The sequence below is a fragment of the Amblyomma maculatum genome, chromosome 5 (genome assembly GCF_055883805.1).
Source record: "Amblyomma maculatum isolate TAMU_Amacu chromosome 5, ASM5588380v1, whole genome shotgun sequence".
In the NCBI taxonomy this organism is placed as follows: domain Eukaryota; kingdom Metazoa; phylum Arthropoda; class Arachnida; order Ixodida; family Ixodidae; genus Amblyomma; species Amblyomma maculatum.
In genome coordinates, this window is record NC_139348.1 from 31,987,779 (window position 1) to 32,003,032 (window position 15,254).

At 44.5% G+C, this 15,254-nt stretch overlaps 1 protein-coding gene across 1 annotated transcript in view; it reads left to right on the top strand.

Annotated features, from left to right (window-relative positions):
- Nucleotides 1-6,981, top strand: part of LOC146187964 (zinc finger BED domain-containing protein 4-like) — a 44,039-nt gene extending 37,058 nt beyond the window's left edge. Inside the window, exon 2 of the mRNA XM_084604963.1 lies at nucleotides 6,925-6,981. Within this exon, the coding sequence (XP_084461089.1) occupies nucleotides 6,925-6,981 (57 nt within the window). The remainder of the gene's footprint in view (nucleotides 1-6,924) is intronic.
- The last annotated feature ends 8,273 nt before the right edge of the window (nucleotides 6,982-15,254 follow it).

The following is a 15,254-nucleotide window of genomic DNA, read 5'->3' on the forward strand; positions in this document are numbered from 1 at the left end:
AGATGTTGTAGCTTGTAGATCCAGATCCCAACGCTGGTCACCAGTCGTCGTGGCTTGTAGATTCAGATCCCACCGCTGCCCCCAGTTGTCGTGACGCTGAGACTAAGTTGACCCGGCCTTCACTTGGTAGCGTGCAGAGACTCGGGGTTGATGAAGGATTGAATCTTCGAAGTTGGTAAAATATATACAAGCAGGTTTTATGGCACTTTGAGAAAACTTATTTACATGATTATTTACATGAAAAAGAAGGGTACATTAGCAAAATGGCAAGCGTTAAGAGTTCATAGCGAGAAGCATCTGGATGAGTCGTTTACCCAGGGCTCAGAGCGGCATTTCGTGCTCTGCAACGTCCTTAAAATCCCCTATGTCCAGCCCCTCTCTGAAGATGCTGACCAACCAAATCCAGGGCACGCCCCTCAGATATCGGCATCCAATCGAACACATCACTGCACTGATGGTCTGAAGCACTGACTGGCCCGGCATTGTTTCGTTGGCCTGGTCACTTGTTGGCGGGAAAAGCTTGGGAACGGCGAGGAGGTACATTTCTATTCTTCAGCAAAGATCCGGTAGGCTGGTTCCGGTAAGTGGATTTCCTTCTCAGAAACCCAAGTGCACGTGCGCGCCGCTTACTGCTCCCAGCATTGTCCCTTTCCGACAGTTGCAAATCTTTCCTGCATTCCCGGGAAATCCTCTAATGGCCGTAATCACCTTGCTCCTTTCTTGTCCTGTACGTCAGCGGACGTGTCACTCTGTCGCCTTCTTTGGACAATAGGCATTCCTTATTTGACCATAGCGCTTCTCGACGAGAAGGGTGAACAATTGAACGAAAGCACTTCCAGCTATTTCCCGCAGGGGGACATTTCTTTGTGTTTTTCTAGACGTTCTCTTGACAGGGTCAATTTGGCATTTGCAGGGTGTCCACAACGCAAAACAGGCTTACAAAACAGGATTCCTGGAAACAGGCTCACTTAGCGCCCTTGTACCAACAGCACATATCCACAGCACTTATCCATGCCCACAGGCGAACAATAGAGCGCGCAAGTGCGGATGATGGACGGTCGTAACAGCACTTTAATTCTGTGTTCCCTTTCCACTGCGGAACGACAGAAAATGATGTATGATCAACGGTTAGCCAGGGGCAGACTCGAGCTGGTTTGAATTAATGCAAAAGTAATACAGCACATATCCTTGCTGCGATCAGTCAACACATTCTATGTTCTGCTCGACCAATCAACAATCTAGCCAGGTCAGAGTATACGTTATTAAGTGAGCATGTATGATCGGGCTTAAAATAACAAGATCATTTTTTTGCTCTTTTAAGCCTCACTATACTTATCATTACCAAGCACTGATCTGACAGGATTGTTGATTGGTCGAGCAGAACATATAATGTGGTGAGTTATCGCAGCTAGGAGATGTACTGTACTACTTTTACATTAATGAAAACCACCTCATGTCTGCTCCTGGCAAACCGATGGTCGTGTACTATTTTCTGTTGTTCAGGAGTGGAAAGGTAGCAGAAAATCAAAAAGCGCCACTTGCAGAGTTTCTGAAGCAGTTGAGCCTGAAATCAACAGAATTTCAGTGGTGCGAATTCGAAAAGCGCTCTTAAGAAACACATGGGCCACTATTCCAAAAGAGCTCAACATGGGGTCAACATGGCACCTTCAAAGATGTCGATGATTATCAATAGAGTTTCAACAGCGTATGTTGACACATTTGATCCGAGTTTCTATAGACACCCAACATGCATTTTTATAAGGGCTGTAGGCTTCCTAGAGGTTAAACTTTCCAGATGTGGAATTCTTTCCGATTGCGTAGAGATGTCCACGCCTACGCCCCCATCAGTGACACCACTGAATGTCCAAACAACTAAAAAGCGAAATCCAGACAGTAACCTGTCCTTTACTAGATGACTGCCCAAGCGACACAGTTGACTCCCGCCTCCTACATTTATGGGAGGCTAAAGGTGGCCTAGATTGACGCTGGAAACGGTAGCGTTAGAACCGTATGCTTAGACGCCACCTCACCCGTCTTAACAAAGAGATAGAGAAAAATGCAGAGACTCTTTCACGACATAACTGGGAATCGCTATGCAACAAGTTACATGGAAATGTGAGTCTATTTCAGACTTGAAACCTTTTTAGACCCGCAATAGACTACAATGATTTAGACTACCCAAAAGGACAACCTCACTACATTAATACATACTTGCGATACATCATCACCGAAACTTCTTCAAGAACTACGAAATCAGTACTTCCCAACATACCCTTCTGTAATAAGCCTCGACTAAACGGGACGCCAAAACGACTTCTTCGACCAACCCATCACAGAATCAAAGGTGCAGGCTAAGCTCCAGAGGCTTAACACATCTTCAGCCCTCAGTCCGGATGGGGTACATACTAAGGCACTCCGGAAACTCGATGCACAATCAATTGTCGTCTTTTCCGAACACCTTAACAAGTGCTGGCAAATGGGCACTGTCCCGTGACGCAATGGAAATAGGCCAAAGTTGTCTGTATACTGCAATCTGAGAAACCTCTGCTCATTTCAAGCCTCAGGCCCATCTCCCTAACCTCTTTGGTCGGCAACCTAATGGAACATGTACTCCAGACCAGACTTTGTGAATATCTAAAAGTAAAAAATCTCATGTTAACCTGCATGCTTATATTTCGTTCCGGCCTAGCTAAAACATCACCCCTCCCTCATCTCGAGTTCCAAACTTATTACACCAAAGCTGTCTTAGGTATGGATCTTACTAGGGCATTCGATAATGCTACACATTCGGTAGTCCTTCAGACCCTTAAAACCGTGGGAGATGACGCCAGGTTGTATAACTACATCCGAGGCTTCCTCAGTCAGCGCACAGCCACAGTTACCTTTGGTGACCACTGCCTTCCACGGATCACGCAAGGAGCACGAGTTAAGCACCAGGGAGCAATCTTCTCCCCTATACTATTCAACATAGCATTTCTTCAGTTCAGTTCAGTTCAGGCGTTCAGTCGTGTCCGACTTTTCGTGACCCTATGGACCATGTCACGCCACGCTTTCCGGTCTCTCACTATCTTCTTAACATCACATAGCTTCATCTGCAATGCCTCGAGAATGCCATCTAACCATCGCGTTCGCTGCCTACCCCTTCTCCGGCGACCCTCAACCTTTCCCAACATCAAATCTTTCTCCAGCGACTCCTCTCTTCTCATCAGATGACCAAAGTAGCTGAGCTTTAACTTTAGAATTTGACCCTCCAATGAGCAGTCAGGGTTTATGGTCGACAATATCGACTGATTTGATCTTCTGGCAGTCCAAGGAACTCTTAAGAGTCTTCGCCAGCACCACAATTCAAACGCGTCAATTCTTCGGCGGTCAGCCTTTTTCACAGTCCAACTCTCGCATCCATACATCACAACTGGAAAGACCATAGCACGGGTTATACGGATCTTGGTTGGCAGACTAATGTCTCTGCTCTTTACTAGGCGGTCAAGGCTAACCATTGCTCTCTTTCCCAGAAGCAGGCGTCTCCTAATTTCATGGCTGCAGTCTCCTTCCGAGGTAATCTTGGCGCCCAAGAACAGAAAATCTGTCACAGCTTCCACTTCTTGTCCATTGATGCTCCAGGACTTGATAGGGCAAGACGCCATGATCTTCGTCTTTTTAATGTTCAGTTTAAGCCCAAACTTCTCACTCTCTTCTTGTACGCGCATCAGAAGTCTCTTGAGTTCCACTTCACTTTCTGCCATTAAAGTGGTATCATCCGCATATCTAAGGTTGTTGATACGTTTTCCAGCAATCTTCACTCCAGCTGAAGACTCGTCCAGACCGGCCTTCCTCATGATGCACTCTGCATATAGGTTAAATAGGCAGGGCGACAGTATGCAGCCTTGCCTCACCCCTTTCTCAATCGGAAACCAATCAGTAAGACCATGCCCAGTTCTGACTGTGGCCTCTTGCCCTTCATACAGGTTCCTGAGGAGACAGATGAGGTGAATTGGAACTCCCATCTCTCGGAGAGCTTGCCACAATCTGCTGTGATCTACGCAGTCAAACGCTTTCGCATAATCAATAAAGCAGAAGTAAATGGGTTTCTGGAACTCTCTTGCTTTTTCCATGATCCAGCGAAGGTTGGAAATAGGCCAAAGTTGTCTGTATACTGCAATCTGAGAAACCTCTGCTCATTTCAAGCCTCAGGCCCATCTCCCTAACCTCTTTGGTCGGCAACCTAATGGAACATGTACTCCAGACCAGACTTTGTGAATATCTAAAAGTAAAAAATCTCATGTCAACCTGCATGCTTATATTTCGTTCCGGCCTAGCTAAAACATCACCCCTCCCCCATCTCGAGTTCCAAACTTATTACACCAAAGCTGTCTTAGGTATGGATCTTACTAGGGCATTCGATAATGCTACACATTCGGTAGTCCTTCAGACCCTTAAAACCGTGGGAGAAGCATTTCTTCACATACCCGAAAAACTAGCTCAAGTCCGCAACATCCATTTCAGCCTCTACGTCGACGACATCACTGTCTGGGCTATCCGCCGCACTGATGCCGAAAAAGAACGACACGTACAATTTGCACTAAAAACATCGACACTTATATACCGGCACATGGCCTAACTTTTTCCCCTCAAAATTGGAACTCTTTTTCTAACGCCCCAAGCAATGCGATTCTGGCAGTCCGCCGATTTTCCTCACGTTAGATACCCGTCCTACCCTCCTAGTATCCAAAATCCGAGTACTGGGTCTAGTTCTTCACTCCCATGGCGCACACGCAGAAGTCATACTCTTTCCATACACAAAGTCAACAGACCACCACACTGATTTCCCGCATAGCAAATCACCGGGCTGGCTTACGTGAGCGAAATACACTTCGCCTCACCCATGCTTGCATTATAAGCCTAGCCACATAAGCCCTCTAATACCTGCCCCTCAAACAAATGCTGAAAGAGCGAGTGAATGCGATCCTGCGAAGTTGCACAAAATGTATATTATAACCTTATAGGGATGTGCTGATGTTGAGACTTGCTTGCTTATTACTTATTTACTTATTTATTTCCTTATTTAGCCTGACCAAATGAAGTGAGATTGCCAAACTAACCACGACGTGAGTGCACTCTGTAACTACTTACCCTATAATTCACCATGTGAAACTGCAGGAATGCCACTAATGTCAATGTTATTTGTTCAAAGTGGCACTAAATGTGTACTTGTCACAGGAAAATTACAATGATCCGAATGTCTCCGAAATTGTTTCCTTCCACTTTCTGTTATGAAGCCTCATTTTATAATAATTTTTCAATGAGAGCAGTGCTAGTCATAGCGTGTGCATTTGAAGAAGCCACAGGCTTGCATTGGTTCATTATTGCAATCTTTTTGTAATTTTCAGGTGTCTAGCTCAATGCCCGTCATCACAACATGTGAGGAGGGTCACTGCTGTACTTGGTTGAGTCAGCCAAGGCAAAAAACTTTCCATGCGGAAATGTTGCAATTGCCGCCGCAATTCTGTTTGCAGGGTGCAGTCCTACTCAGGTCCTCCATTTGATAAACCATGCTGGAGTGGCTTGCTTTAGCAGGCGAACGTATGACCGCATACAGAGCCGCCTCTTATTTCCAGAGTGCAGAAGGTGTGTAGATTTTGTGAGCCGAACCTGTGGTGAACTTTTGCATGCATTGCTAAGAAAATGTGTATTTCTGACCAAACAAAAGTCAGGAACCGAAACTTTTCAATTCTATTGCAAGCATGTCACAAAGCATATGGTGTTGTTTTGTTACCCAAGGTGTGGTAAAAGGAGCGGAGCACTGAAAGTGTCTCACTGAAAGTGAGAGACAATGGGTCAAAACTTGTTGGGGACAGCCGAGCAGACTCACCAGGCTATAGTGCAAAATATGGCACGTACTCCTTACTCGAAACATCTAAAACCATTGATGTCCAGCTTGTGCAGGTGAGAGAAAATTCTGCTAAGCACCTAACCATTAGTCATGCCCTTCATTTTTCTTACATGCTAAGATAACTCGTCACCTTTACTGGCGTGTGTTCAGCCTAGCAGGCACGTAAGCAAATAAATGTAGGGAAGTGGGATACACACTAAGGGAGGCAACAGCCACTCATGCTTTCTGGATAATTTGAAGTAAAGTAATTATAGAAAGAATTGATGAAAGTATGAGAAAAAACAGCCAGCAGTATGATCAAAAACCACAACGTGCATTGCATTTATTATTTTAGAAAATATGGTGGTAAGTATGACATATATGTGCTAGTATCTATGGCCTATGTGTCTAGTAACGTCTGGAATCAGGTTAGTAGTATGGAAGGAAAAGTCAGTGCCAAACAAATATGCAGCATACCGTGCTTCAGGACTAAAAGTTTGTTTTTTCATGGTGGCTTTCAAAGCAGACAATGAAAACTTGTCTGCCACGAATTGTTTTTCGAAAAATTTGTTTTCTGATGGGCTAGCTGCCACAGCAGTATGTTTAGTGGAACAGAAAGCATTTTGTACTAGTCTTCACTACAGGTTTCTTTCCGGAAGCCTAGCTCATTATTTAAATATACAATTTCTTACTGTCTACTGAAGTCACTAGCAGTGGCAACATGGAGTTGGAGGGCCTGAAGAGGGCCTTGGCCTCTTTGGATAGCCAGGACATTGCAATCAATGAAATAGTAACAGATCGTGATCTTCAGGTACGGAAGTACCTTAGGACCAATTGGGCGAAGACGACTCATCTCTTTTAAACGTGGCACGTAAGCAAAGGTCCGTTGCAGAAGAATGCACTTATCACAAAGACAACATGCTTCGTCACTTTCAGTGATACCCATGTTCTCCTTCCAGGGCTGAGGAAAAAGCTTCTCACCGCCTCAAATTCCGCAGATTGTGAATTGATTAGACTTTGGACCAAGTCCATAATCAATCACCTTTATTTTGCAGCTAGTGCTGGTGCTGGCAGAGGAGACCTGGCTGCCCATGTGTGGTAGAGTCTCCTGAACCACGTGCAGAATAAGCACCATGGCCACGGTAGCATGTTTGACTGGTGCCAGCATGGTGCCAGCGAACTGCAACCACGAGAGTGGTTTCATCCAGGTGCTCTTTCTAAATATTAACATCATCACGATTGAATTTAGAACGATATTTAACAGATAACTTGCTTGTTATAAATTAAATAGATGCCTAGTTATGAGTTAGAATGGTTCATGGTTCATGAAAGATTTAATCACTAATCCCTGAATTTGTTAGTTATAGGAGATTCAACATTCAAAAAGTTTAACAAGGCCGAGAGAAAAGAAACCTTGAAATATAGACTAATTTCAAGCATTATACTTGTCATGCTGATGAAGTCTTAATATGCTTTGAGCATTTCTTGTATTTGATCCGATCGAAAGTGTACCCTTTACAGTCATAAATGAACCTATCCAGAGGCACACCACTCATTTATGAAAACACACGCTTAGCTTGGTTTTTGTGGTAATGCAAGCTTCCTTGCAGTTTCTTGTACTCAGATCTGTCTTGTTTTTATTGCGCATATTGATGCCATACAAAAAGGAAATATTGAGTGCGAAACGGTTTTTGGAGCTGGGAGACGGCGGGCGTCTCCGGGCTCATTTTCTTTTTAACGCTTTCAGTTGCATTTCTCATTTTAACAATGACTTCGTCTTTTTCGGAGAAATAAGGAAAGAACCACAAAATGCACTACGTTAGCACTCTTGGGTACATTCACTCTTAATTCCCCTTTTAAAGCACCTGGCCTAATTAAAGGTACCCTCCATTTCACTATTTTTTTGTCAGCGCGTAGTGATGAGACTCGCCATTCCACTGAGCAACAGGCATTCCATGCCTTTCGGCGTTTTGAAAGTGTGAGGCAGTTGTGTGACTGGGCTAAGGATCGAGGGAGGTCAGCCATTGTTGGTGTTTGCACTGTCACTTCGTCATACAAGGATGCTATGGGCATAACATACTTTCGCTTCATATTTCTTGTTGTGTCTCGTTGTTCAATTAATTCTGCCAACATAATCAGCTGTACAAAGTCTTGGAGAATAGGGATAGGGGTACATTTTGGTAAAGCCGAGGTTGTGCGCATTGCATTTCTATTTATTATTTTCAATTCCCCCTACTGCCGCCTCGTGAGTCTTTGTAATTGTGCCTGGTATAGTATCCTCGGCTGTAACACCAATTGTACAAAACGTATTGCCATGTCCGCTCGAGCTCCTCCTCCTCTAGACGAAATGCGTTTTATCAAGTTTAAGGAAGTCGCAGCTACCTTTCACCTTATCATGCCATTGTGTTTCTTTGCCGGTTTTGTGAATTTCTAGGCCAAGAACTCTGAACTCTTCAACCTCTTGCAATGCCTGATTTCTAATCTTTATGATGACTGTTCGCGTTGCCAATTGTTTTCTTCCACTCTTGTTTGCAACATGAATGTAGCTGGACTTTTGAGGTGACAATTCCAGACCTGCATCTTGGACGCACTCATCTATGGTATGTAAAGCCTCTCACAGATACAGCTTCTATGTTGTTTATGAGCAAACCAAATCGTGACATCATCTGCGTATACCATGAACCGCACTTTTGATATTTCAGCTAATTTCCACGCCAATGGGATCAGTGCCATATTAAATAGCAAAGGTGATACCACTGACCATTGTGGCACGCCTCTGTTCGAGATGTAATTGCCAATTTGTTTTTCGTTTATCCAGATAGAAAACGTCCTCTCCTTAAACAGATTATGTACTGCTTTTATGACCTGTAAGGGAATGCCCGTACATTCCATGTTGCTAAGAATCTTGGCATATACCACGTTGTCGTATGCCTTCGCCACGTCGGTAGCCACTACAGTGTGTACAAGGTGGCTATAGGGCGACACGTGTATGACCTCTTCAGCCAGCATAGCCAGTCCATTTTCTGTGCCAAGCATGTTATTTTTGATTACTTTCCAACCGCCATGACATGTGGGTGGCTATCATGTTTTCATAAATCTTCCAAATTGTGAATGTTAGCGAGATAGGCCGCAAAGATTCTATACTTGTGGGAGGTTTCCGAGCCTTTGGTATTGGGACCATTACCGAGTGTTTCCAGCCGAGTGGGACCTCTCCTCCTTGCCATACCTCATTTACCACATCCAACAAATTGTCAACTGCGGTTCCTTCTAAATTCTTGAAGACGTCATTAGGAACATCATCATGTCCAGGCGGAGTTTTACCATTCGCTTCTTCTATAGCAGCCAATCACTCCAATTTGGTAAATGGGGATATTATTCCTATTTTATCAATCGCCTCCGCTATACCTTCTGGTGAGTGTGTTCGGGTTCCAGGTAGTGTTGCGACCCCTGGATCATTTAGCCTTGCAAATTCCATTTCTTTGAAAGCAGTGTGAACTTGATCGCCCCCTTTTTGAATCATAATCATATCCCCGTACAGTGTGCGGAGCGTTAAAATCATCATCGATTAGTGTCGCAATTCCAGAGTATGAATGATGAATATGCTTAACCCAGCCAAAGGTTAAGTACTGCGTTTCTTGGACGAGCATACACAGAGACTAAAGATGTCAATCAAAATGCTACTGGCCTGAGATCTTCTGCTGATAGCTTTTTACGTATTAATGTCTGTATTCGCGAGATAACACACAGCCTATATTTTAAAACCGCCTGAGCATGAGCAAACCAAGCAGCATGCTTGCGGCGGTAGTTAAACCTTTGCTAGGGTGGCTATTTTCGACGCTGTAGCATGCTGTACAATATTGTGCGCCCAACTGGCAAAAAAGTACGTAAGCAGACTTTACTGTCTCCTTGACCTACAACATTCACAGTACGTGCTAAAGGAAAACAAATGTGTCGTACTTGATGGCCGCCTATTTCAAAGAAGTAATCAGTACAACATGCCTTACCAGTTGACATTTCCAACATGCCAACCCTCCAACCTTTCGTCGCTGCTGTTGCTTTCTGCGTCGTCGCTTGAGTGACTGGCGAGAGGGTCAAAGTCAAAATGCCTCCCAATGTCGCCGACATTCGCGTCATCACCCGAAATAACTTCGAAATCGGAGTCTGAAGCGTTGCTTGACGACATTTCGGTTCACGTGCGATCACAAGCAGACGACAAACACTACCCGTGGGCGTCAGAAGAATGTATCCTCACGTCGTATCTTTGACGTCATCCCGCGCTCGTGCTCTGAGAGATTAAAAATGAAACTGGTCTCGATAAACGCCCTGATAATTAACTCAGCTCTGCTGGGGTTTTCTGAGCTACAGTCCGTGTGTTTTGGAGCATGGTGGATCGATTAAAGCAATAATCCCGATACCAAAAATGTACTTGTCTATACTCTTTTAAGAGACCCTGTAATTTTTTTCCTTTACGTTATTCATAACATACCTCATTGTTTATGCCCCTAGCTAGTATATGCTGGCTTCAGAAAGATTGGTTGTTGCATATATAACATTCGAATTAATTCAGTTGCCTGCCTCTCCATTACATGCAATAAAGGCACGAATTTATTTTCATTCATGCTTTAAATGTCATCATTATTATCATCATCAACCTAACTATACTCATTACAGGGCGAAGACCTCTCTCATAATCCTCCAAATAACCCGGTCCTGTGCTAGCTGCATCCACTTGACCCCTGCGAACTCCTTAACCTCATCCGCCCTCCTAACTTTCTGCTGACCCCTGCTACACTTTCCTTCCACTGGAATCCAGTTTGTTACCCTAAGCGCCCATCGGTTATCTTTTCTTCGCACTACATGTCCTGTCCATGCCGATTCTTCTTGATTTACACTAGGATGCCAGTAACTTGAGGTATTTCTGTGACCCACTCTGCACGTTTCCTGTCTCTTAATGTCACCCCTGCCACTTTTAACGCGGTAGCGTTAAGGGCCCGTGTCGCAGAAAAGTCGGTGTCGTCGTCGGCGGCCGCCATCCCGCGTCGTCCGGTGTTGGTAGTGAGCGAAAAATCCCAGAAGCATTAATAAATAAAAACGAGTAGGAAAAATCGCCGACCTGAGGAATCGAATGTGGGCCTCCGGGGTGCGAGACGAGCACGCTAACCACACCGCCACGCCAGCTAGATGAATTGAAATGGACAAAGACGCGGCTATTGATTGCGGTGTTGTCTCAGAAATGTCCCTTATAGGAGTGTATTGTGGCGTATAATAATAAATATGAGCATGTAAATTATAGAGTTACAGGACACGCAGTTAAGCGAGTGGCAAATTACTTTTCCGCTGTACTTCTTCTTCGCTTGGAGTGCACGTAGCGCCATCATGCATGTGGCGGACGGAATAAGATAGACAGGGCATGGCCTCCGAGATCTTCATCGCGCCGGCTAGGATCGGCAACGATGTTGCCGACGAACTACGACTGCAACTTGAGGCCCGCGCGTTTCGGCAAGGTGGCTGGCAGCGCTTCTACGTCCCTGAACCACGTTTCAGAACAAGTAATTACCAAACAGTCATGCTTTGGACAAGTTAACGAGTGTCATATCGTGGGAACTACGTCTTTGTGTCACTCAAAAGCGAGACAAGCAAGTGAGTAGACGGTGCGAACTGGGCGCGATAACGCTATCGAGTTCCATTCTTAAAGGCGAAGCTTAAGCGTCCTTCAATTTTTTTTTTCCGTAGTCCTCTGCGTTTTCCTCAACTTAACTAGAACCCTCTTTGTTAGCCTCCACGTTTCAGCCTCATAGGTAAGTACAGGTAAGATGCAACTGTTGTATACTTTCCTCTTGAGCGATACCGGTAAGCGGCAATTGTACATGTAGCACAATACAAAGTTATAACCCTTGTGTTATATTTTCCCGATAGGACAGTGTTTTTGGCAGCTGGCTGTCCTTCATGATAAATATTTTGTTGCAAAAGCAAAACTAGGACAGCAAAAGCTAGACCTCGGGGGGCCACAGCTACCCCGGGAAGAGGTGTAGCTACAGTCTCCTGAAAAAAGAAAAACATTAGCCTGCCATTACATTTGAATTCACGTTACTCCTATTCCACGGGCAGGAAGGAGCTGCCAACTCGGGTTGCTCCTTTAATATGGCCAGGTAATATTAGAATCAGCCTGCCAGAACCGTGTGCATTCTCGTTACCCCCACGACACGTAGGCACGTCCGCAAGGCTTGGTTGAAGCAGTATTTTATATGTGGGCTGGTAGCTTACGCTCTCGCTTCATACCCTTAATGGATGAGCTTAAGTGTCCTCAATAATGTAGCACCTTACACTGACAGGGCGTGATACGGGAATATTCTAGAAGGCAAAATAAGCTTCCGCTGTTGCTTTCGCAATTCAACTAGGTTTAACCAGAGCTCAACCACAACTAATTTTAAGGATCTTGTTTCCTAAAGGATATATAATGAGGGTGACCTTAAGCCCCATGGAATTTGTGTTTCCCTGCCCATTGAAATGGCCTGTGCCCAGGGTAAGGAATTGGTGTTTGAGAAAACTAGAATGTAAAATATTGTTAGTGAAAGCGATTACTTGCAATATATTCATTTGAATGAGTTCTGTAGCAGCCATACCGAATAATGGAAAGTGTAATATGTTGACTCTCGTGAAAACTTCTCGCAAATAAGGCACATTTGCATTTAAAATTAATGTCTCTCTTTGCAAAGCTTGTTATTAATAAAAATTTCTGCGCAGAATCTGAACTAAAAATGTAATTTTTGTTAACGCTAGAATGAAGTTAAGGTACAATATACGTAATCTATTCACAATCACAAACCATTTTTACTACCATTCAAGGGTTTGAGGCTTGAGAACTCCCTGTCTTTACTTAATTGTATTATTTCGATGAAGACTTTGGCAGCCTACTTTGAACACATGGCACAGAGTACTCAATGGTTCTACTGATTTCAAGCAGTCAAGATAAATTTCTGCTTCCTGACAGATTCCTCAATAGGGCATGGACATACAGATGGAACAGAAAACTTAATGCATGCGCGTAATCATCTTGAGGGCAGAGTATGTGGAAGAGCTCATGGAGAGTTTTATTAAAACAAAAAAGTAATCCTACCTTGTGTTCGCCATTGGCACTGAACGTTTTATCTTGTTACGTACCACACGATGGCCTCATGAGTTGCATTCACGATGTTGTGAGCAGACACAATGCTGTAACTCCCCGAAATGAGCGCGACATCTCTATGACCGGTTTCCTTGAAATGCCTTACATTTATCTGACTGAAGATTCACAGAATACAGCAGTCATTTTGTCATCCAAATGGAAGACATTTATCAGTACGAGATCATGCACTGCCTTTGTCTTCAGTGAACTTCTTGCTGCCATGACAAAACACTTCGGGACTGCTCCAAATAATCACACTCTCATAATTATTTGCCCTTCATGGAGGATTTGTCAGGCCGATTAGACCATGAGAGTGAAACCGTTCTACAGAAAGGGGCTCATATTTTGAATAACCTTTAACAAATACGCTACCACTTCTCGATTCAACGCAATTAAAAATAATGCTTCCATGCACTTCCTAAAGCTGGATCTCTTCGCACATATTCAGGAGTGCTTGGCATTCTAGACGAGGGGCAACAAGTCTATTCTGTCATCATGTTCTACGTGTAGGGCCTGCTCACAAATGTGTTGCAGTTGCACCAGCAATTAGCCCGGCAGCTCTTCCTATTTTTGAGGGCGTCTGTCGCACAAACATTTTGACTGCTAAGCTTATTATTTTGAAACAAGATCAAGCGACACATGTATTAAAGAAACCCCTTGTTAGCTAACTACTCTGTTACCTACAGTGCGATACATCACACCGCGATGACTATTCCGCCAAAAGTTAAAAATAGGACCAGCAGAAACAAAGACAATAGCAAGGTTCGGTGCTTCCCCAATCTTACAAAAAACCTACCTGTACTAAACTGCAGAAAAATTGTAGCAAATCTGTGGAGCACATTGTAAGAAAACAGGAGCGAAAACTTGCTTTGTGCATCTCCCTTCCTGCCTTTTTCCCATATCAACTCCATAAAAGCTTTCTTGCCATTTGTGCGTTACTATCAGCTCGTATGTTACCGAATTTCACGGCACTCGCCGCCCAAAGGCTCTATGAACACAAACACACAACAGAATATTGACCGAGCAACACAGACACGATCCAACCAAAAACGTTCCCAGTGATCAGTGGTCATTTAACATACAGATACAGTAAAATGGAGGCAGGTAGAGAGCACAGCCTTCCACTCAAACCGCAGACGAACTCCAATGACCGCAGACGCCTCGTAAACAGGCGTCAGATGCATGTCATCACACGCACAACTTGTTACACAGCACAGACACCTCTTCGTCACAAGATGCGCGCACATGGAGCACAAGAAGCTACAGTGTACAAAAACATATACTTCGAATGCAAGTACATCACAGCACGCACTTTTCGCGCATTTGTAATTGACACGAGGGATACATGAATCTGACAACCCTATGGGCAGTCATGTTGAATTTGCAGCAGCAGTTACACCTTTTTTTTAACAACAATGTTCTTTTCCCGGACGCGTAAGCTCTTGGCCATCCCCGGAGACGCACTTAAGTCCACGAACGTTTTTTTTCATGCATTCAATTTTTTATTCCACTTAGCGCTCACTGATGGCTGCATCCCTCCGCTGCGAATGGCGGCCTAAGTGATTCGTGCTCTTGCAGTGGGGTGTCGAAGCGTAGAACCAGTGACATATCCGCAGGTGCCGTGGTCAGATATCAGTCGATCAAAAGAAGCACTGAAGAAGAACTGAACGAGCACTGACAGATGAAAAAAAACTACTGAGCGCGCAGACCAAATACCAAAGCATCCGACTGCAACCTTTGTTGCTAACTTCGCCTCGACTCGTGCTCACCAGAGTGGCTTTCCTAAGCGACCTCAGCAACCACTTGGGCATTCTACCTCATCACACACGCTTAAGCCGCAAAAAGCAATGGCACAGATATTACACAACGAAAGACTGAAAGAAGGCTTAGATCTCACAGCGGGAACAGAGCTGGCACGTCCCTATATTCCCTTGATTTCCCTGCCAAGGTACAGCCGTCATAAAGTTTAATAACATAGCAGGAACGTCGACCAAACGGCTAGTCAGCGCCTTATAACGGCTATAAGCGTGCAATACGGCGAGAGTGTGCGCACGCACATAAGTAGAACGTCGTCTGTTACGCTGTTACGATCACCAGGACACACACCCCGCGAAAAAAAAAAGCAGAAAAGGACATAGCCCACTAGAGCACACGGACTTTGCCTGGTGCCTCTTTTATCATGTTCTCATCTCAGTGAGGGCTGCTTAAATCAGAAGGTCC